Source organism: Aotus nancymaae, unplaced genomic scaffold, assembly GCF_030222135.1.
Source record: "Aotus nancymaae isolate 86718 unplaced genomic scaffold, 86718_ANA_hifiasm-v0.15.2.pri h1tg000033l, whole genome shotgun sequence".
Classification (NCBI taxonomy): Eukaryota; Metazoa; Chordata; class Mammalia; order Primates; family Aotidae; genus Aotus; species Aotus nancymaae.
In genome coordinates this window covers 15152387-15176346 of record NW_026988447.1, presented here as the reverse complement: position 1 = coordinate 15176346, position 23960 = coordinate 15152387, and the positions used below count along the sequence as shown (strand labels likewise).

The following is a 23960-nucleotide window of genomic DNA, read 5'->3' as shown; positions in this document are numbered from 1 at the left end:
AACTATAGTGGTAGTCCTCTTATTATTTAAAATGATATAGTTCTCAATTTCCAGTAATCTCAAAATGTGTTAAACAGTCAACCATACTACTAACACTATTATTCTATAAGAATAAACTAAAAAACTTTCAGAATCCACTCTAAAAAAGTGAGAATCATGAGATAATCAATCATTACATTTAATATTACCTTGTATAGTCTGAGACTTTGCATGGTTTCTTTCCCAAAGAAAAAGAGCGGACCTCAGAACCATGGTCCAACTTTCTTTTCATCTATAAGGTAAAACAAACAAGATATGTTTTTAAAAAATTATCTAACTATCGAATCTTGAGTTGGCATGGTTAATATTTTAAAATTCTTTAATTTTCATATGTCTACAATGGTAACTAAATATATAAAATAAATGTTTAATAGTTTCTTCTATTTGTTCTACTTTGTTTTACTCTGAACGGACTGGAAAGGTGAATTTTTCCCCCTAATATTTTATCCAGAAGAACAGGGCATGATGATTTGAAAACTGATATTCCTCATACACACACACAGACACACACACACACACACACACACACTCACTCTCTCTCTCTTTCCTTGAGGTAATATGTCTTTCATGTTTTCCAATTTAATAACCAACATAGGGAAAAATCTCATGTTAATCCACACAGAATAGAATCATATTTAACATGCCTTTCTCACAAATCTTCATTTTTCTGTAAAAACATGCTTTAATAAAGATAAACAAAATTCAAAATTTCAAAATCAGAAATAAGTATGAAAGTAACAAACTCAATTTTAAAGATTCATACCATTATAAAAGGGTAAAGAGCAGTATAAATAATCTTGAATAGTGATAAGTCAAAGAGCAATTAATATAGGCCATAAGGACAGTTTTAAAAATAATAAGAGAAATCTAGAGATAGTATAATAAAGCTGAGGGGAAAAGTCATCGATTGATATATATACAGAATATAGCTCTACTGACAGATACTCAGGATAAAATGTTCTAACTTGAAACAACAAAAAGATTTTAAAAGAATGAGTTATGCCTCTCTATAAGGTGTATCCAAAATCTAAATTTTAAGGTGTTTATAATGCCATGCTATACTATAAATATATTCAGAATTGTATTTTGTCAACATCAATATTGAAATATTTTTATATGACTATATGTATATTTTAAAACTGGAAAATAAAATCTGCTAAGATTCAACTTTTTCCATTTCAGCAACCCCTTTTTAAGATTTATGTCCACTAATTAATCACTGTATTACTCCAAGTTATAGGAGGAAAAATACTCCAGAGTGATGGAGAGCTACCCTCATGTGTATAAGAAGGTAAAAATCCTTGCTTTGCAGCAGTCTTATTTTCCTACCTCTTGCTTTACATAGGAACATCATAACATAGCATGATACAATATAAATACCAAAGAGACTAAAAATCTTTTGGAGCCACACTGAATAATAAAGACTATGTTTTTGCCATCATGAAGAGTTTTCTAAAATACCGGAATGATCTTACGATACTAGGGGCTAGAGGTGAGGGTACAACAAGCTCATCTACAATTTATACCTTAGTTCACGACATACCTACTGGAAAGAAATGGAATTGGTCTGGCTGGTTTCTTCCTTTCAGAAGTTTCTGTACTCATTACATTGTTTTAAAGTGATTCCTCTCAGAAACCATTATTTTCCTTCTCCAAATAATTTTATTAAAAAGTAAACATAAATATAAAAGCTGAAGTATATAGGTAACCACGTGTTTCCATGTATATAATTTATAGATACACATATATACACATACATGCAAATGAATCCATTAGGAAGGTCAGTCAGTACAGACTATCTTAAAATCTAGTTTTTTACAACTTCCACAAATTCTTATCTTTATCATTAGGAGAAACTTTGATGTTTATTCTAATTAAGTTTGTAATACTGGCTTTCAGAACTTCCCAGGATATCTTGTAAAAAACATTGGTGCAAATACCATTTGCCACTAAAAGCAAACTTTATTTCCATCTTAGAAATCCTTCAATGAATAAACAGTCCAAAATGTGTATCAAGGAAACCACTGAGAAAGGATTTTAATAATATTTTATAAAGTAAAGCACCTTCTGTATGACTACAGAAGTCTTTTAAATACTGTACTGTTTACTGAAAATACTGACTTCAGGATCAAAAATTAATTCTGCAATTTTTGAGGGGTACAGAAAGTAAACATGATCTCTTTAAATATAAATCCCAAATAGTCTTATGATTCTATACGTTAAAAGAGTCAACTAATGAAAAAAGAAAAACTATATATAAGGTATAGAAAAACTGAAGGCAAAAGGTTCACTAAAAGCCAACTAAGGATAGAGTATTTCCAGGTCAGCATTTAATGGAGCCACATTTCTAAAGTCTTAATGTATTTTTAGTGAAAAATTCTCAGATTAAAATGTACATTTTATCTTAAATCTAAAGCTTTTTCCAGCTCACAGTCTTTCCATTATTTGCTTACATTCATGATATAAAACAGAATACCAGACATCAAGCTACCCACCAAAATTAGAGGATACTGCAGCCATCTCTGATGATACAGATTTTCCTTCTCAGGCAGGCATACACACACAATCACACAGCAAAGGAAGAAAACAGATTACTTACTTTGTAAAAAATCATTTTTAATGTGCCGTAGAAACCCATATTTTCTGTATTTTTCCCCTTCAGTGATTCTGTGCCCCCGTGTGTCCGGCTGCTTGGCAGTCTCTGACAATATAAACCTTTTTCAGGTAGGTATGTCACAGATTCTAATGTGGACATGCTCAGGCACGTCAGAAAAGGAAGATTAGGGAGCAGAACCGGCAACAAAACTCCACAGTAAAGGCAAATGCAGCTCAGTATCAAACCGCTTCTCGGGACACACATACATACATGCAGCTTGACTGAGGAGAACTCGAGGGAATAATGAGAGAGAACGGAGAAGATTATTGGAGGAGACTATGCCCTGTCAAAGCCTTGACTGAACAGATTCCTCCCTCAGCAGCAGAGGGATCAGATTACATCTTCCCTTGAACACAGAATGGTGCAGTCCAGGATTCAGCAATGCAGACTGCACATCAATTATATGGTGATCCGCTCCAGGGAACCCGTAAGCACACAACGCACTGAACAGAGGGAGGATGTGGGCAGCAAATGAGACCGCCCCCACACAACAGCCCCCTCTCCCCTTTCAAACTTTCAGGAGGTTATTTTTGTATTTTGTAAAACCTGCATTTTTGAAGAGTTTTAAATAGCAAGGAACATTTCCACAAATAAGTCTTTTCAGAAACATTTTGAAAATAGGATATATTTTCATACAGTCCCCCTCAAAAGAGGCAAAGCATGCTATTTTCACTGACTGTCTTCCTACAGTAGTACTGGCACAGACTGATTAGATTTTTCAAGTAGCTTGGATGGTACAAAACAGGCAATCCCAAAAAGAGAAATTAATATTCTTTGGGGTTCACTGAAAATAAAGTAAACTGGTTTGGAGCTGGTAACATTTGCAGAAATTATGTAATCTAAGTTACATTTCAATCTGCATATTTTGGTATTGATTTAATAAAAACATTCCCCATGCTTTTCCATTTCAATTGTTTAAAACATAGTAATTTTCAGGAAAATTGCCACATACTTCATCAACCCTTACTCATCATGAGAGTATCTTTTTAAGGTTAACAAACTAGTACTACCTAAGTGTGTAAAGTCTGGCCAAAATGCTATTTTCTCCCCAAAACAGCAAACACTGTGCTCACTGGAGAGGCTTGCCCTTATTTGCTAATTTAATCTGGAGTAAACAGGAGGCACTGGACTTCTATCTCCAAAATAATTTTGACAATCTATATTGTTTATCATTAAAAAGGCATTTTACATAATAAAGGTGCCAAAGTTTGCCAGAAGGCAACATTTTTCCTGTAATGACCACTAAACAAATCTAGATATTTCATCTTGCAACTTCCTTCACAACTAGCTTCAGGGGCAATTATAAGATTCCTTGAACTAGAAAAGCCCATTATTAAGGGCCTAGTTAATTAACTCCTACCCTCCCCATTTATTACAAGTAAATTGTGTCTATAGTTATTAGAAGTATGTTTCTCCAGAAGAACAAACAAAACAACCATTTGGACTTACTAACATTTTAATACTCTCTGCTATGGTGGTAAATGACTTTCTTTAGTAAAATGATTCTAAATACTGCATAAAGTAGTATCACAATTTTAAAAATAAAAATGTTTACCTTTATAACTAAGACATTATGTCAATGGAACATCTTTTACTTTAAAACATAAATGAAAATAAGATAATATAAAATTTCATGAAGATGTACACCTTGAGTCTTCTCCTGGAAATTATATTCCACTGTCTACTTTAAATCTCCTACCTGGCTCTTAAATTAATTCTTATTCTCAGAAACAATATGTGTATGTACCCAGCAGAAGTTAGTTATCTAAATAATCTCACTTTGAAGGGAAGCAAAAAAAAAAAAAAAAAAAATCAACTTGTTAGGAATGGACCCATAAACGCTTTTGTTAGAAGTTCTGAGGACTCAAGATTTAGGCAAAGGGGAAAAAAGTTGATTTTCCCCCATGTTCTGGGCTATCAGAACACCTGAAATTTCATCTAGAATTTGTCACTGGTATCTAGTTTGTCATAAGACAAGTGGAATACTAGTGCTATAATAGCATATATTTTGGCTTCAACCGAAATCATGTCCTATTTCTAGTTGAACTAACCTTTTCAAATTAAGTCTACTCAGTTAAGAAGAGACCAGCTTAAATGAAGTAGGGGATAGTGTCTCAAAACCTAAAGAAAATACCTCTTCACTTTGTATATTCAAAGGACTGCTCCCACGGTTACATGGCTCCTACTTAGGGCTGTGAAGTTACAGGAAAATCTGTTCCCCACAAATACCGTTTATATGTGTGTATTACCCTATAGATTCATATTTTATTACCAGGTTTGCATGGTTCAAACAGCAAAATGATACACAAAAAAAGTCTACACTGAGAAGTCTTTCTACTCCTACATATCCTCCATCTACCATGGTTCTTACTTGGGAATGATTTTTACTAATTTGTTTAAGTGAGAAATGCCTATGTTTATAAGTGTTAATGAAGACCTTCTCTTCCCAAGTATTTAAACAATTCTCCCTAATATCTTATGATGTTAATTTGAACTGTGAAGAATTTGTCAAGCAAAGCTAGTCAACCAAGCCTCTAATTGAATTTCAAAGTAACAGAATAAAAATGATTTTCAACATTCTCTGATGTACTATCAATGAAAACTATGATCTATTATATTACTGTCCTCATCATCTATATGCGAACAAAGCAAATAAAATCATTCTCACATTTCTATTTATAGCACTCTTGGCTAAAATATAGTTTGAAACGTTATTCAGATTTAAGTTTTTAGTAATATAATATTTAAAAATCTTTATGGGTTTGTATCTTTATTTATCTATCTTATCCCTGTGACAGAAACATTTTAAAACTTAGGTCAGTCTATTATCTCTGTTAAATAAGTTTATTTTTTTTAAAGTATTTTATGCCTTAGACTAAAATATAAAGTAGTTTAAGTTCACTGGAAAGAAGGTCAACCAAATAGCTACATCAGTCAACCAAACAGCTAAGAAAATGCTTATGTTTGTCATCTACATTTTTAGAATTACTATTTCACTATATTAAAGATATTTTCATTACAATAAATTTTCATGTAATGTCAGCTAGGCAATCACTTCTCCCATTCTATACAAAATTAATTTTTTCTTGACTGACAACCTAGAAGTATTATTGAAAATCCATTAGTAAAGGGAATGATCAACAATAAGGTCCTGGAATAAAATTCATATGCTAACTCAGACCCAATGTTCATCTCATCACAACTCCACTGTGCTAAGTGTTGAAGTGCAACTAGTGTGCTAGCGTAGAAGTTAGCAGTAACAAGGAAAAAACAAAAAGCACAAAAATATGATGATGTCTTTGCCTCTGGGGAATAATGCCCATAGAATCATTAACCTGTGAGCTCCTACTAGAGAAATGGCTCTCTCTAAGCAAATAATTGGGATGACTAAGTTTTTAGAAGGGCAAGTTGTGGTAAAAAATAATTTATATACAGTGAGAAAAATATAAACAAATGGTCTTAAATGAATCACGTATCTTCAGAGAAATACTTCTCTTTATACATAATGTCAACATAAAGGATGGTAGTTAACAGAGTACTTTACCTCTTCCCTCTCAAGAGTTCATTATTTCTGTCTTATATATAATTCTTCTGTTACTGCAGTTATTATAGTTCATTGTCATTATTTTTATACATCTTTCTCCCCTATCTACTCCCTAAATATTCACATCTTACTCAACTTTATTTCTAGGACATCCAGAAAATGACAATAATGAATATTTTTGAATAACTGGCCATACAAGGAAAGAGTAGCATCCACAGCAATATTTTTCTAAAGCATAAACATATATTACACTCAGTACTAAAAGTTTAACTCAACTAAAAAGCTTATAATTAGTAGATAATATTATGAATACTATCGGTTCTTTTCATTACTTTGCTAACATTTAAAAATATACTTCCGTTTTATAGTAGTAGGAGAATGTGTTTGTATTCCTATGTCAGTGATTTTATTTTTATCATAACACTCTTTACTCTGGAAAGGAGTAGGAAACCACCAGTTAGCTCTCTTGCCCTCAGCACAGAATTTAGATTACAGACAGTTCAAAATTTCAGCATCAATTAAAGGAATGCCAGGCATGTTGAGACTGAAATACTTTTTGAAATTTCATTAACTATCATTAACTTTCTTGGATGTGAGTGCTTATTAAAAGACTTGTTTATTGAAACTGGCAAATGAATGAACCTGTTCTATTACAGATATCAATTGAAATAGTATATATGCCCAGCATCTACATTTTCACTAACACAAACAGGTAGCAGTATTGACCAATAAGTAATTTTCCACATTTACTCATTCAGTAAGCATTTGCTTAGCACCTACTTTGTGTATGCTTAGCACCTACTTTGTGTCAGGCACAGAATATTATATACCATAATTAAGTTTTGTTCTTTCTCAATTGGAAATACAGTCAATTAACACAACAGCACAGTGTAATGTAATATACACACGTCTGACTGTTAGAACTCATACTGAAATTAGTTCTAAAAAATTTTTGAGAACATGTAAAATAAAACAAGATGAGCCAGTTTTAGTTCAAAGCTAACATCTAAGTAAACAAATACTGTGACACTAGTGCCTTAGAAAAAAAATCCCAAACACTAAACATTGTAATAGATAATCTTATTTTTTGGGGGGAAGGGGATGTTTATAATAATAAATATAATCCTAATCTTAGTAAATCAAGCTGCAAATCAAAATATTATAGATGATTGCTTTTAAATAAATTTTAATGTAAGTATAATTAAAGAAGTAATTCTTTTTTTTTTTTTTTGAGACAGTGTCTCACTCTGTTGCCCAGGCTGGAGTTCAGTGGCACAGGCTTGGCTCACTGCAACCTCTACCTCCTAGGTTCAAGCAATTCTCATGACTCAGCCTCTTGAGTAGTTGGGCTTACCATCATGTGCCACCATGCCCTGCTAATTTTTCTATTTTTAGTAGAGATGGGATTTTATCATGTTGGCTAGGCTAGTCTTGAACTCCTGGTCTCAAGTAGTCCACCCGCCTCCCAAGGTGCTGGGATGACACGGGTGAGCCACTGTGCCCGGCCAGAAGTAGTACTTTTTAATTCTTTAAGTTTAAGCTATTTAAAACTCTCCTTACAAAGATTCAGCCTCTGATGATTTGACACAAACCAACTGCAATATTAGTTCAAACAGTGATATTGCTTCAGACTGGGCCAAATTAGTCATCTGATGGACAGATGCACAAATGTATTTATCTACAAATACATAAATATACATACATACAGAATTTGTACACAATAATGCAAGTTAAGAGTTCTATTTATGGCAGCCATAGAAGAGAATAATGAAGAAGGAGGTTTTACTTGCTCCTCTAAAATTTGTATCATTACAGAGCTGTCAGACTAATACTGAGTCAACATTCTCTACTTTTTCATAGACAGCCAACATCAGTGCAATAATCTGACAACAAAGTTAGCAAGTCACCCTGGAGTTTACTCTGATTTATCCAGAAAGCAATTAATCTTTCATGCTTAAAATCCAAAATAAACTACCAATAAGCATTTGGAATTCATAAATTTCCTCTCAAAATTGTATTATAAATTCCTTAGAGTAATATCTTCACTAAAGTAAGAAAGATATAATGGAAAAAAAAGTATAAAAAATAAGGCTGACTTCAAGAAAAATAAAACCACAAATATAACCCAGGAAAGAATTTAACATGGAGAAAGAATGGTATCAAATTTTCCTCAATATAAGGCCTAACCCCTATTCACTTTTCTGGTTTCTTTACACAAATCTGTATTTATTGCTGCTGTTTGTGACTTTCAAATATATTTACCTGGCTTGAGAAGAATTTTCCATAGGTATGATATATTAATCTTGTATTCATTTCAAGAACAGTTTAAAATTCTGAGATTAATTTCCTAAATTAGTGATTAGTCATGACAAAAATGTTTTGAGAGCTAAAGACTAAAAATAAGGTACAGCCACTAAATCAGCAAAAAACCAGCAGGAAGCCAAAGAGTGATTTTGGATGCCATCTAATTCCTCTTTGTTTGTGGAATGAACACAAGCAATGGAACTAGAGAAACTTGGATTTAAGTGCAAGTTTTGCCATGACCAGAGTGTAATGTCAGGTGGTTACTTGACCTTTAAGAGTTTCAGTTTACTCTTTTTATAAAACAGTAATGAGTATACACCTACCTTACCCACCTAACCTAGAGAGTCACTGTGAGGACACAGAAAATGCCTAGCACATATCAGATACCCTAGAAATGGTAGCCATATTTGACAGGTGAGAAAAGTAGGTAGAGAATTAAGTGTCTTGCTCAGGTTTACACAGCTAGCTATATTTAGAACGTTGGTCTCTGGTCCCCAAGATCAATAATTCTTACTGATTTCCATTAGATATGTGGTAGTTCAAGTTAAGCTAAAAAACGAGACATTGCTAAAGAAGAAGAAAGTGTTACATTTTACAAATAACAAGTATGTATGTAAACTACATCTAAGTCTTGATTATTCAGTTTACTGAATCATTATTTCAGATCCATATAACTATGCTTCTACTACATGTGGAAATCTGAGGCTAGGGCCTGGTGATGGGGGAAAGGGGACAGAAGCTGAGATTATAATTTAGGTTAAAAAAAGTCAATCAACTAAGAAATAAATCACCTCCTATGTCCCAATATCTGTGAAATGCTACCAAGGGCAAACAAAAACATTACAATTACCTTCCTCCCACAAGATACTTAAAATCCAGGTGACAGGATAAGAAACTAGGCTGGGCATGGTGGTTCACAACTGTAATCTCAGAGCTTTGGAAGACTGAGGGAGGAGGATCGTTTGAGGCTACGAGTTCAAGGCCAGCCTATGCAATATATCAAGACCTCATTTCTACAAATAATAATAATAAAAATTACCTGGGCATGGTGGTGTGCACCTGTAGCCCTAGATACTTGAGAGGCTGGGGTAGGAGGATCATTTGAGCCCTTGAGTTTGACGCTGCAGTGAGCTATGATCACGGCACTCTACCCCAGCCTGGGTGACAAGGCAAGACTCTGTCTAAAAACAATACACAACAACTACAAAAAAAAAAAACTACCCAAAAAACCAACACAACAAAAACCACAGATGGATGAAGCAGGAGAATTGCTTGAACCCAGAAGGTGGAGGTTGCAGTGAGCTAGGATTACGCCATTGCACTCCAGCCTGGGCAACAAGAACAAAACTCTGCCTCAAAAAACAAAACAAAACAAAACCCACAAAGACAAGAAACAAACAGAATGCAATACTGTACTACATATCAATTGCCAAATTGAGTGGAGTGGGTCAGAAAATGGACAAGTTATTTAAATAGTCTGAAGGTTCATAAAACACACAGTCTAGCTTCTGTGTTTAAAAAACAGAAGTTTGGTAAGTTTGGAGAGGGACAAAGGAAATTATCATCTGTGGACCTTAGATGTATGTGGAAATATGACTATTACTAACTTGTAGGATTAACAGCGTCTATTAGTCACTGGCCTTACAAGGTTCATTAGGGGATAACCTATGTGGTACTATTTTTCCTAATTCAAACACTTAGTACTAGAGTTGAAATGTTATTTAACTTATTGTTAAATTTCTTCAAAATAGTTCCTGTTATAACTCAACCTTCCATTTTAGGGCATTATGTGTCTTTCTGTACTAGGAGAACTTTACTGTGTGGGTATGAAGACTGTTGACTTTTTAATTTTAGTTACAAACACTGACAAACAAGGGGACTGTTTGAACAGGCATTCACACTAGAAATCATACATACAAGCAAGTTGTAGTCTTGAATATATGGGGTAGGGAAACAGTATAGAAAACATTCATTGAAACTCTGTATTTCCAGAAAAAGTTAATGAAAAGACAATCCAAAAAGTTACTCGGGGCAGTAGGTGAGTACACAATTCACTGATTCTTGCCAACATGTGGCTGAAAGAACCTCTGCTATTCAAAAATGTATGGCTCACTAAGAAAATTTTCATCTTGTTCTACCCCTAGCCCTTTCTCCCCACACCTCCACTGTCTGGCCCCCAGACTCAAAGCCTCCTTTCTAAAGAACAGACTTCACTACAAAGCATTCTGAAGTCTCAGAAACTGTTCATCATGTACAGAGCTAGGTGACTGTAGAAGAGTGGCTGTAAAACTAGAAGGCATCAAAAACAATATAAAGTATGGTACTTTTGAAAAAAGCATGTATTTTTAGTTATGTGCATGCACACTGTATATGCATAAAGAAAAGCCTAGAAAAATATATTAAAATGTTAACCATGGTCATCTAAGTGGCTTAATAAGAGATTTTCCCTCTTTTCTCTTACCTGGCAATAAACTTTCTGAAAATATACTGTATGTTAACAACAGTCCTAGACACTAGGTATAAGGTGATAAAGAATGCAGATGAGCTCTCTATTCTCATGTAGTTTACATTCTGGTGGGGGAGGAAGACACATAAGTAAGTTAATAAATGAACAAAATAATTCTATATAATTCTAAGTTCTAAAAGAGAAAAAAACAGTGCTATGACAGAAGTGAGTAGTAAGGGTAGTAGAGAAGTGTGGCTAATTTTGAATGTCATTGCCCAGGAGACAACTTTTAAGCCAAAATGATTGGGTAGAGCCTGGGATCAGCAAGAATAAGGCCAGTCTGGCTAGGATGAAGTGATTGGGACAAAATGAAGTCAGGTAAACACAGGTCAGATCATGGAGCCTCTTGTAGGCCATGGTTAAGAGTTTGGAAGTGCAATGTGAAGTCACTGGAAGGTTTCTAGAAAGAAAATAACAATGTAACTTATCTGTATAATCTTTGCCCATATTATTTCTGTTTTCAAAAATGTATACAAAATTGAAGATCACTCACAAAATGATTCTCACTTTGAGAATTTACTGAAATTAGAGATACAGAGAAAAGGATACATAGCAGTATTTGAATTATTTTCAACTCTTCAATATAGCAATTATGCTTCCATTTCCCTGATCACTTGCTACCACAAGACTAACTCTCAAACTCAGTACCTATTTCATGAGATCCCTGAACTTACAAGAGGAAGAAAACTAGACTAGAAAGCAGGTAATGCTTAATTAGTGTATGCCACATACTGAACACTATTCTAAGCTCTTTATATCTAGTACCTCAATTCTACGAGAATGAAGATATTATCAACCATATCATATCTCTATCTCCTTGCTCTTCTACTTCCTGTGTTCTAGTTTTATTTTCCTATTTGAGAGTTAATTCTTTTTGAGGAAGAGAGAGATTGGGCTCGGATCTCTAAGACTGTCAATGTATCTCCATCTCTTATTTCAACAAATGTCTATTATGGTGAAAGATGTGGTTATCCTTTGTCATGGAGGTGAGAAAATACTTTCTAAACTGCTTCTCTGTGATCACAAAATAATTCAAAACATAAGCATAGAATCTCAAAGCCAGACAAAGCCTTCAACCAATGTTTATTCCTACTCTTAGGTACAATCTCACCAATATGTAGCATTCCAGGATCTGCTTAATTTGAAATACAGTTGTTATTCTCAATTCTGTGATCTTCTATTAGTTTGCTTACTAATTTTGATAATTATGTTCTATTGCCAACATTTGGCGGGCAGATACAGAAAGTCCAGATTCATACTTACTGCACTTTTCAGATACAGGCATCTCTTCTCATCAAGCATCTTACTAATTTTCCAGAATAATTCAAAATGACAAGGCATAACTTTAACCAATCTTTTAAAACGCTAGTTATGAAGCAAAGTTTGCAGATTCAAACTGATTTCACTAATACAAAAGTATTTATTGAGTACCTATTTTGTTTTGGTGCTAGGCCAGTGATAAAAAAAAATAACACTGGGTTCTTATTCTAGAATGTGTGCTTCACAGTGATCTTTAATCAATTCTTTAATGTAGCTTGCTTGTTCTTTAAGTATTCACGTGTTTGACACAGCTGTCAAGTGAGTAGGAAAGAACCTAGTAATCAGGTCCGCATTACATTTTAAAAAGAGGAGTCTATCATTTTAGAAACATCAATTTAAATTTTAAAGGAATTACTATATAATTTTAAAATGGCATTATTTGCTTTAAAAAAAAATCAAGAATTCTATGACTAGCAAATACTTACATGATCCCCTATCTGTATATAAGATTCCAAAAGACTTTGAACTACAAGACTGACTGGAGCACTTTGCTATCACAACATTCTTGTCATAGAAATATTTTATTCACAAATTCATTTTCTTAAAGTTTTATTTTAGCACATAATTTAAAAGATATTTACCTATAATTGAGACCTCCAAATGTCTGAAGACTAGCTTTCACCGGGCAGTGGCTCAACTGAGGTCAGGAATTTGAGACCAGCCTGTACAACATGGTGAAATCCCATTTCTACTTAAAATACAAAAATTAGCCAGGTATGGTGGCATGCACCTATAATCCCAGCTACTCGTGAGGCTGAGACAGGAGAATTGCTTGAACTTGGAAGGTGGAAGTTGCAGTGAGCTGAGACCGTGCCACTGCACTCAAGCCTGGGCGACAGAGCCAGACTGTCTCAAAAAAAAGGAAAAAACTAACTTTGAAAGCTTGTTACATTTAATACACGACTCTAAAAACTCCTTTATGTGGAATGAAATCATGAGTTTCCCACCACTCACATGAAGGCATGGTATATAATGATGGAATGATGACTACTAAACAAATATGCTTTATAACTAAAATTAAGAACTGCCCTGGACATGAACAAGTACATATAGCTGTGGTCTGTTAAGAACTGCTACATGGTAAATTGAGACCATTTTTTAAAACCAAATCTTAGATTTCTTAAAATGTAAGTTTATGAGTCAATATATGTTCATAATTCTATAACATGAAAAAATCCTATGAGGAATAGTCTAAATCTATCCAAAATATAAATTCAAAGCTAGCAAAAAGTTGCTGAACTTTAGCGTAATCTTAAAATTCCAATACTTTTTAGTTCATGAGATAAAGAAGACACACACACACACTCCTTTCTTCATTTTAAACTTTTCCTTTAAAGTTATCCCATCAACAGACAACACAGCATTTTAAGAAAGAACTTAGAATAGTTTTCAAGAGAAGATAAACGCAGACATGTTAATCATCATGATCACAACATAAACAGCAAAGATTAAAATTAAGTGGTATTTTCTAAGATATTTTTACTCACCCTTTATTAAACCATTGCAATAAACAGACATTGTTAGACTAAGATGCAATTTACCCCCTACCAATCCATTTATTTCAAAGACTTCAACTTTGTGAGATTCACAATATTTGTTTATTATGTATAGGTAGCACAGGAAAAGCTAGTAGCTGAGAGCAATTCATGTGAGCTTCTAACCCCAAATTCCATTATATCATTATCAGTCTCATCCAAATGAATCCTGAGTCATATAATGGTTCTCTATTTTCTAAACAATAAAACAAGAAGGAGAAAAAATTAAGTAGTGATTCAAATGTTGTATTTTTGGATCTACTAACCACATATTTGTCCAGGGTTACTAAAGCCAAGCACTAAGCAAAAAAGATGCAAGACTGAGCAAGATGTAGTCTCTAACCCGACAGAACTCCCAATTCAGGAGGGAAGGACAGACAAGTCAATAAAAAATGACAAATTCATTTGACTAATAAGTGAAACTGCTTAATTTGTATAACAATATGTACAACCAGAAAGAGGAAGAGATAATATTTTCAAGAGATGTACATGGCAATATTTTAAACCAAATGTATAAATACTAGATTTTAAACTGACCTGAATGCTTTTTCAGTGCCCACTATCAAAGATGCTGTAAACTTTATTCCAGTTTGAATAAGCAACTCCTTTTCAAAAGATGTTTTCTTAAGAATATAATGTATACAGGAAAGGAAACTCACTATATGTCAGGCTTTCTTCCTAGGTGTTTTACTGATACTAACTTAATGAAACTGTTTAACTAAACTTTCTGCAGAAGGTACTATTATTATCTCTATTTTACAGATGAGGAAAGAGGCACAGAGAGTTTAAGTGATCCTAAGGTCATTTAAAGTAGATGGGATTTGAACCTAAGGAAGTCTTGGTCTTCAGTTTACAAAAAAATAAAAATAGGATTCTCTATATACAAAGCAAAAAAATATTGGCAGTTTAAATATGTCTAAGATGTTTTCTTAGCTATTTCAGTATACAAATGTGTGCCGAGCATATGATCTCCATATTGGAGCCACTGCAGACAAGCAGAAAGAAGAGACAGACTAGGCAGCTAATTGTGTACTGTGATACACTTTACTTCTGGGAATTTACCAACAGCGGCTTGACAACAAGTTAATACACTACTGCCAATGCCTCCACTTGTTTAAGAACTGCTCTCATTATCTTTGACATTATATTGAGGCCAGGCAATCATCAGTGGGCATACTGGAAGAAACACAACACCACATGGGTTTTACTTCCTTTTCCCAAACCCTCTAAGTTCTATGTCTTACTCTCCTTCCTTTATGTTGTATGCTTTATTTCCCTAAAACATGAAATAATGAAAGAGAGTTGAAAACACAAACATCAAAGGATCTCCACTGGACTGTCCTTTCAATGAAGCTACCAGTTTTTTTTCTCCTTACCAAAATGATTTGAACCCTACGGGAAACTGACTAAAGTTATGTGTCATAACATTGATGAAAGAAACTGCTTCAAATGCTTTGTTGATTACTCCAGCCCAAATACACTTAACAAGGAACTATGACTTTTTCACTGAAAATTTTTTTAGTACACAGCCTAAAAATACTAGACTTACTAATCAAGTAGTAACATATTCATAGGATTTTCCATCTGAATACACAGAGCACATGCTTTTCAATGTGTGGTTATTGTTTGGGCCCTGTTTCTTAACTTCATCACGTAAGACCTTTTTTAAAGAGCCAATCCATCTTTAATAATTGTCCATTTGATCCATGTGTGGTTATCATTCCTAGCAGTGTACTGATACACATGTATCTCTGTGATTTTATCTTATACTTTGTTGTCTCAAGTATCTCTATAATTATATTCTACCTAGGATACATAATTACAACAAATGCAGATTTATATGGATATTTTAGTCTGCCATGGACACTCTCATTCAATTTAATAGTTATTTGGTTGCCTAACATAAGCTAAACTAAGTCTTGTGTCTGTTTCATGGCTGGAGTTCACAGCATAGTGGGCAAGATAATGAGACAAAACAAAGCAAAACTGCAACTGTCTTAAATGCTGCAGAGTGTTAGAACAGTGTTAAGAATGTTGAAGTTTCCACCTAGTGTGTGGGTTCAGAGAAGGCATCTTCTCTCTGAATGAATGACTGAGTTAGGTTCGGGGAAGGAAGGGGTAACCACCTATAGCTAGAGGACACAGAATAGAGGTAGTATGGCAAGTGCAAGATGAGGCTGAAGAAGTAGGCGAGGGACAGATTACCCAAGACTTTAAAGGATTTTGGGTTTTACCATAAGAGTAATGAAAAGCTAAAGCTGGATGTTAGTTAAGTAAAAGACATAATCAGATGTACTTCTTGAAAAAAATCATTCAGAGTATAATGTTGAAAACAGAATGGCAGTGATTGAGTAGATGTGGAGAGACTGTGTGAGGAAGTTATTCCACTAGACCAGGTAAGAGATAATGGTGGCTTCGGCTAGCTAGGCAGAAATAGAGATGTATAGTAGTGGGCAGTTAAGAGACATTTAGGACATCAAACTGATAGGACAGTTAACAGATGGGTCATGCATGGCATGTAAAAAAGAGGAAGGTATCAAAGATAACACCTGTTTTCTGACTTGTGCAACTGGATAACAAGGACTGGGTTGGCTGGTTGGTTGGCTGTTTTTGTTTTCTGGGGCCCAGGGGTGAGGAGGATCTTGAGATATCTTGGATATAACCAGGTATCCAAATCTCATGCTCCAGCTGGTTCTGGCCCAGAAGAAAGGTCTGGGTTGGAGATGAAAATATGTTAGTTATCTTTATATAGGCCATCTCTGATTTCACAGTGCTTGAAGCAAACACCTCATTACAGTGTGAGCGCATTAAATATTTGTCTATCTTCTCCAATAGACTGTACGTTCCATGATAGCGGTATTTTGATTCTATTTTGATTCTTGTTGTATCTCAGCTCCTCACATAGTTCCTGCATATAGTAGAGTACCAATAAAAAATACTTATATGAGATAATTAGCAACATAAGACATTCTAATCAACAATGGTAGAACTACAGAAATAACAGAAAAATGTAAATTTTCAACATAATTTTAAAAACTCATAATTTTCTAAATAAGAAATGATGATGTAGGTAAACAATACATTTTACAGATTTATCATTTTATTATATTGTATATTATTTATAATGCTTTATATATTTCTCTCCTCAGGGAAAAGTCATAAAAGTATTTCTGGATATTTATCAGTTATACAGTTCAAATACAAATTAAATTGGAAGAAAATAAGTTTGATGTGCAATAAAAATGCAACTTCACAGTTTACGACTTCTGTACCTCTAAAATGCCCAACAGAATCTAAACTATTAGAAGGAATACATAGTTTTAGCAATGCTTGTTAAAGTACACCACTTTCCACAGATCTCACTTAAATCATCTTATTTATGCATAGTTATTAACTTCACAGACAACATTTTGTACCTCCCTTTTACTGACAAGAAATCTGAAGCACAAGTTTCTGAGTTACCAAAAGTTTTGTAACTTATACTAGCTTTAAAAACTAGCTATACTTGTATACATTTCATATATATTATATATATTCACATATTTTAACCTCTGTGAAAAGAACAAGTTCTATTTCCTTTAAAATTAAATTGAATACTACATATGTTATACATAATTGCCTTGCTTGATTTTGCTTCAGTTGCTTTTCATTAGCATCTTCCATTGAGAGAGGATGTATCAAGAAACACTACAGTTAAAAAAGGGTAAAAAAGACTAGATCCCACTAAAATACTTCAAGAAAAATGATAGTTATTTTAATTATGCTTCATTCACTTTGGTTTTGTGAATATGAAAAATATGCAAGAAATATTTTTAACAATAGATACACTTCTGGGCACACGATTCACTTCTAACTTTGAATGCAGATAAAACATTCCTTGACTTAATCTTCAACTTAGTTAACACTATACATATCAATATCTAAATCTTCTTTAGTTTTCACCTTCTAATAAATTTTCTAATATATAGAAACTGAAGAATGTTATTACCATTTTCACAAAGCATCTACACTTTTGTATACAGACACAATCTAGACATTTTAAGTAAACGTATTTAAGACTATGACAACACAAGTTGATAAGAGATACTAGGTGACAGTATTAATGCTTTTCAAATTATACTAAAGAAAAAATATACTAATAAAGAAAAAAAGTGGAAAGATTTTTTTTTGAGGAGGTATGGTTTGCCATTTATTACTTTTTTTATTAGAGTAAATTAATATTCCAAAAAGGTCTACAAAAAAGCTGAACAACCTCTTAAGCCCTGAATTCATGGCACTGACCTTAGACTTTCTCAGAATGATTTTTAATGCACTCTGTTATTAGTAAAACCTGTTCAAACACATGCCCCATCTGCCAGCACCCCATCTGCAAGAGAGCTTCTTATTCTTGTAGACAGTACAACTTCTGCCTGCTTCCTTCTCTTCTCTACATACCAGCTGTATGGTAATGAGCATGAGCAGCTGAAAAATACTGCATGATAACAAAGCTAATATGAAAACAGCAGAACAGCACTTCCCTTCAATGAAGCAGTTGTAGCATGAACACAGCTGATAAGCTATTAAACAGAGGTAGGGGGTGGTTAGAATTTTATTTGTGTGTGTGAGGGATGCCTGTGTGTAAGGATGCATACATGTGTGTGTATGTTAAATATGGAATTTCTATATAACACAGAAATAAAAAGACCCAAGAGAAGCACAGGGTACTAAACAAAGAACTAATTTTCTAAGTACTGTTGTCAAAATTTGTGAATCAGTTCCTTAAATGTTTCAAGTCTCAATTTTTATGTAGTAATGATATATCAGGTACCATTTTGATAAGATAGTTTTCAAATTTGTTAAAAAGTATGTTCCATTTCTTAATTACCAAATTTTAGGGGCTTTAGTAGAAAAATGGTGTCAGAAACTAAAATTATAATGAAAACTATATACTAGACATTTTAGGCAGCTAACATAATATGTAAATCAATAAAATGTATTTTTAATTCTTATATAGCAATTTTAAAAATTTCAATTTAATGACATTTAAAGCCAACACATTTATTCTGAACATCTGAGAATCTCCAAACAAAATACCAAGATGTCACATATCATTTTCTTCATGTAAGAAGACATAATGGGGTTAATTTTTACATATATGATAGCCATACTGAATGAATCTACATAATGTAAGTAGAACGAAATCACATTAACTTTTTATGTGCAGTATCTTTCCACTCAGGGAAAATTAAAAGTCACACAGGAAACTGTTTAAGAAAAACTATTCAAAATTTGTGCTGTGCATTTTCTTTCACCATTTGAAGAAACTAAAAATGAAAAAAAAACTCAAAATCTCTATTGTAAGTATAACTGTATCAGGAGAATTAATTATAATTTTTACCGACACAGCTAAAAAAAAGTCTTATGAGGGCTTCAAATAGTTATGGAACTCTTATACATAACCATACTTTCCATGGGTTATTTCATTTTATCCTTACAACCCTCTGTAAAAGGTACTATTATTATCTCCATTTTACAGATGAGGCTTAGTAAGTGGTACAGCAAAAGAACTTAAACCCAGGTCCAACTAACTCTGTCATCCATGCCCTTAGTCACTCTGCTTTTCTGATATAAACTCCACGAGGGTGAGGGCTTGGATCTGTTTTGTTCACTGTTGTACTCTAAATGCCTAAAGCAGTCTGTAGCTCATAGGAGGTATTGAATAGAGTGAGTAAATAGATGGAAGAGTTGTTTTCTTTTAAATATTAAGTCGGGAGGAAAGTTACTATATTTTGTAATAAAGTTTGTAATAACCTTAACCATTTTGATATTGAAAAAAAGACTTACCAATTAAAGAATCTTAAAAATAAGACTGGTAATCTAAGTTTTGTTCCTCTGTCATATTGAAAATTAAGACTTTAAAAATTTTCATAAACATTCATTTTGAAAGGTTGATACAGAATAAGAGCAAAACTGTACTGATTTTGGTTTTTCAGATTTTTATGAACCCATTTATTTTCATTTTTATTGTCAGACGATGAAAATGCATTTTTCCTTTTAACTAAACATGTTCTTTGACTTCAAATATAAATCAGGGCCAACAGTTTTCATAATAAGAGATTTTGTATAACACATGTAAGAACATGAACTGCAAGAATAGTTCCAACTTAATGAAACAGTACCAACCACCCTTTTATAAAGCAAGATGTAATTATATTATCTCAGAGAAGAACCAACTTCTAACAGTAACACAGATTTTTAAAACCCACAAATTCAGACAAGATTTACAAAAACAGTACTATACTGCCCCTACATGTTCATATTAGTAGCAACAGTGACATTTTAAAATGTTAGGTGATAATGTAGAGATTTCTATGGATTATTGAAAAGCTGTTTAACCTCAAATTGTTCCCAAGTGAACTGTATGTAATCACCCACACATAAAAATGTAATTAAATAACTCCTAAGTTTCAATGTTCATGTTGAAGACTAGCAAAGGAGAAGAAATTTAAGAAAATTTCATTCAACATTACCATAAATTTTCTCAAATCCTCAAAACAGATTTTCCCATCATTATATGAGGATACCATAAAATAATCACAAACAAATGGCTAGTTAGCCATATGCTTTTGAAATAAATATTGAACCTTTCCTGTCTTGTTTGTGTGTGGGGTGAGGAATGCTACATTTACTTGAGGAATAAAGTTCGACTTACAAGTCTTGATTTAGTTGTAAATTCCTAAAGAACGTATACATGAAATTCCACTATAAAATTAATGTTTCAAGTTAATTATATCAAAATCTTACGTGTATAGTAGATCACTGCAATGTTTTTAGCATTATCTACATTTAGAGTTGCTACTATTAACGGCCGTTTTCAACTATTCAATCTCCAAAAGAAAAACAAATAGGCAAATAATGCCAATGTAGTAAGACGTACGTTTGAGAAATGATGGCTCTCCTAAGAAGGAAAACCTGCTATTTTGTAGTTCAATAGCTCTGAAAAATATTCAGTATAGAAAAACAGAATTGCAAAAACAGTATTAACGTTTGAGAAAGACTTATTGCTGATTAATGCTTCCCCCATTCCTAAATTACAATGAGGTTTATAAATATAAAAACACAAAGATATCAAAGTCACAAAAGAGAACTTTATTAACCTAATATCATATTGACTGAAAAAAACCCTGCTTTAATAATTTTACCCTTCATATTTTAGGAATAAAACACTGTATATACAAATAAAGAGATGTGCTTTATCAATAGGTACTTGTAAAGGGAAATAACTGAATTGTAACTGTTAACATTTAGAATGTCATTGGCTTTACCACAAATGGTAGGCCTTTCCGCAATTATTTGTACAGTAAAATTTACATAACATTAAAAAATCTGAAATTATATCTATCGTTATATATCCCAAAATATAAATAAATATAACACAGATATATCTACCATAAATTTTATCTACCATTATATAACTAATTTACATGTGAGATACATGTTAATTTATGCAACCTTCCACAGTGGCATGGAAAAAGACAAGAACTCTTAATTTCCGATCCAGGAATAATTCAGAAATAAATCACTAAGGTGTGCCTGATAGAATTATTAAAAACTCCAAAAGAAAGTTGTTTTGCCAAAAATATAAAGAAAGGAGTTACATGGAATCATACTTATCCTTTCAGAGCATCAAAATAATATTTTGTTTGTAATAGATACTCTCTAAAAGTATTTGAAAACCAGCAGATTATACATTTCAGTAAAGTCACTAATATAATTCTATCAAATCAGGTAAACTGTATGTACATGTATGTAGTTACGTATACATACAAAAAACCCTATAATACAAATTATCACCAAATGATTTAGAAATGAAAAGTAGATAATTTAATAACGGAGTCTGATGACACAATGTATATTGACAAAAACTGCTTAATGCCTTGGCAGACTTCTCAGGACCACTAAAATGTTGAAAGGACTTTTTTCCTGTTTTGTTCACTAATGCATCCCAAGTGCCTAGAACTGTGCTTGGCAATTAGCAGATGCTTATTTTCTGAATAAATTAAGCCATGTCCATCTAATTTTGATATGTGACCATGAAATGCGAACAATGAGACAAGTCTCTCAGAGACATGAAGGCTTCTGTGGGCTCAAGGGAAAGGTGCACTATCTTATTCATCTTTGTAACAGTAGCAACACACACAGAGAGTATGCATTCTATATATCAGCAGATTAAAGTTAATTTGGTGGTGTTAATTTCCCATGGAAATACTGGGATAATTAAAAAAAAAATGTGGTTGAGGTTCTCCACCCTCATTTAAAGAATTAGTCTACTAGCATGAGCTGTATTTTAACCACTGAAGAAAATATAAAAGTTCCAAACTATCATTGTATTATATGGTGATAATAGCCTATAACTAGGTTAATAAACTTTAGGTACTCACCTATATATGTATGTTTTAAAGTATTTAATATGCATGTACTCAGAGACTTAAGCTCAGACTACTGTGACATTTCAAAGTGTGTTCAGTTTTTTATGTGTGGGTGACAGTTGTAAAACTCAAAGGTCTCTGGAGTTAGTTTCATGCTTTTGGAGATAGCTGTGTTCCTAAATTCAGAATATTTTGGATTGTAGAAAGGTAACAGAGTACATATACTATTTATCACAGAACACTTCCAGTGTATCACACATTAATATTTCTCCAGCAAAATATATAACTATTCAGATAAATAATAAAGGTGACTGTTTTATGTTAGTTTGGGTTAGGTTTTGCTATCTTTAACTTTTTAGTTTTCAGAGTGGTTTGGATTTCTACTCTGCAGACAAGGAACTGTGGACTTATTTCACACTTGTTTACCTTGCCAGGAGCTTAGTTCCAAGTTTATTTTTAGCGTATTTTTCATCTGTCTTCCATATTACAAGTCTTAACATTAAGTTAGTTTCTCTAAAACATAACTTATTTTAAATTTACAAATTCATAGAGCCTTGCCCCTTGATGTCAAAATTATACAAATCATTACCTAATTAAAAATTTGTTACATAAAAGACAAATTCATGGAAGATGTTTCCCTAATGTAGTTACAGATTTATAAGTCATGTGCTAATTCGCTTTGTACTCATATCTGACAACTCAGGTACAACCCAATACTAAAACATCATCTGATGATAAAAACATACAGAAGGCGGTATTACCGGTAATTAGATAATGAGACCATCATAAATTGTTGGGAAAGGTGAGAATTACACATTTAAAATACCAAGATTATATGTCAAAAGTTAACCCTTAAAACATCTGGACACTAAGGGTCCATTCAACAAATCCTACTCCAGATCCTTATACTGCAGTGGCTGTGATGCTGGAATAAACATGCTTGAGTTAAAATCCTAGCTACATTACTGACTAGCTGAGGGTAAGAACCTTCCTATGTCTCAGATTCCTCACGTGTGAAACAGGTATAACATAATACAACTTACTTCACAAGGCGATTTTAAGGATTAAATGAGTTTATGTATAGAAAGTAACTAGAGTAGTACCTCTTCTACATATCAAATCAGACTCTATTCTATTACCCTGTTCTATTGTCATCAAAATATCAATATTAATGGTAGTATTTATTTTCTGTCTCCCCAAACTAGAATCTAAGCTCCATGAGGGCATGGCCTTTGTGTATCAAGTTCACTGTTGTATCTTCAGGTTCTAGAAAAGTTCTCAACTCTATTCTAGGTGCTCAATACATATTTTTTAGTTAACATTAACATTAAAAAATTGATGGCAAGATGTAATGTGCCACAGTATAATTAATATGAAAAACATAAGATGTGAGCCCAAACAATAATACAAGTTTCCTCTATCACTCCTCTGATCACCTACTTAGCAAACGTCTTCATATTTTAATTCAAGGTTACTGTGAAGCCCCCTTCCTGAACCACTTGTATTGAGCTTTGGGTGCCCCCCTTATACTCCAACAGTACTTTGTATGTAGGTCTATTTAAGCAATTATCATTTTGTAGTGTAATGATTTCTAGTTTTATCACTGTGACTTTCCATTTGTGCATACTATGGGCATCAGAGATCATCA

General features: G+C 33.1%; 1 protein-coding gene across 4 annotated transcripts in view; it reads right to left on the bottom strand.

The window, feature by feature from the left end:
* Window positions 1-23960, bottom strand: part of FBXW7 (F-box and WD repeat domain containing 7) — a 239323-nt gene that overhangs the window by 28236 nt on the left and 187127 nt on the right. For 3 of the 4 annotated variants that reach the window (XM_012448556.3, XM_021666697.2, XM_012448558.2), the window contains one exon: window positions 189-271. In XM_012448556.3, the coding sequence (XP_012303979.1) occupies window positions 189-271 (83 nt within the window). Of the gene's footprint in view, window positions 1-188; window positions 272-2638; window positions 3042-23960 lie in introns of those variants that run through there. The other variant, XM_012448557.2, reaches the window with a different exon arrangement.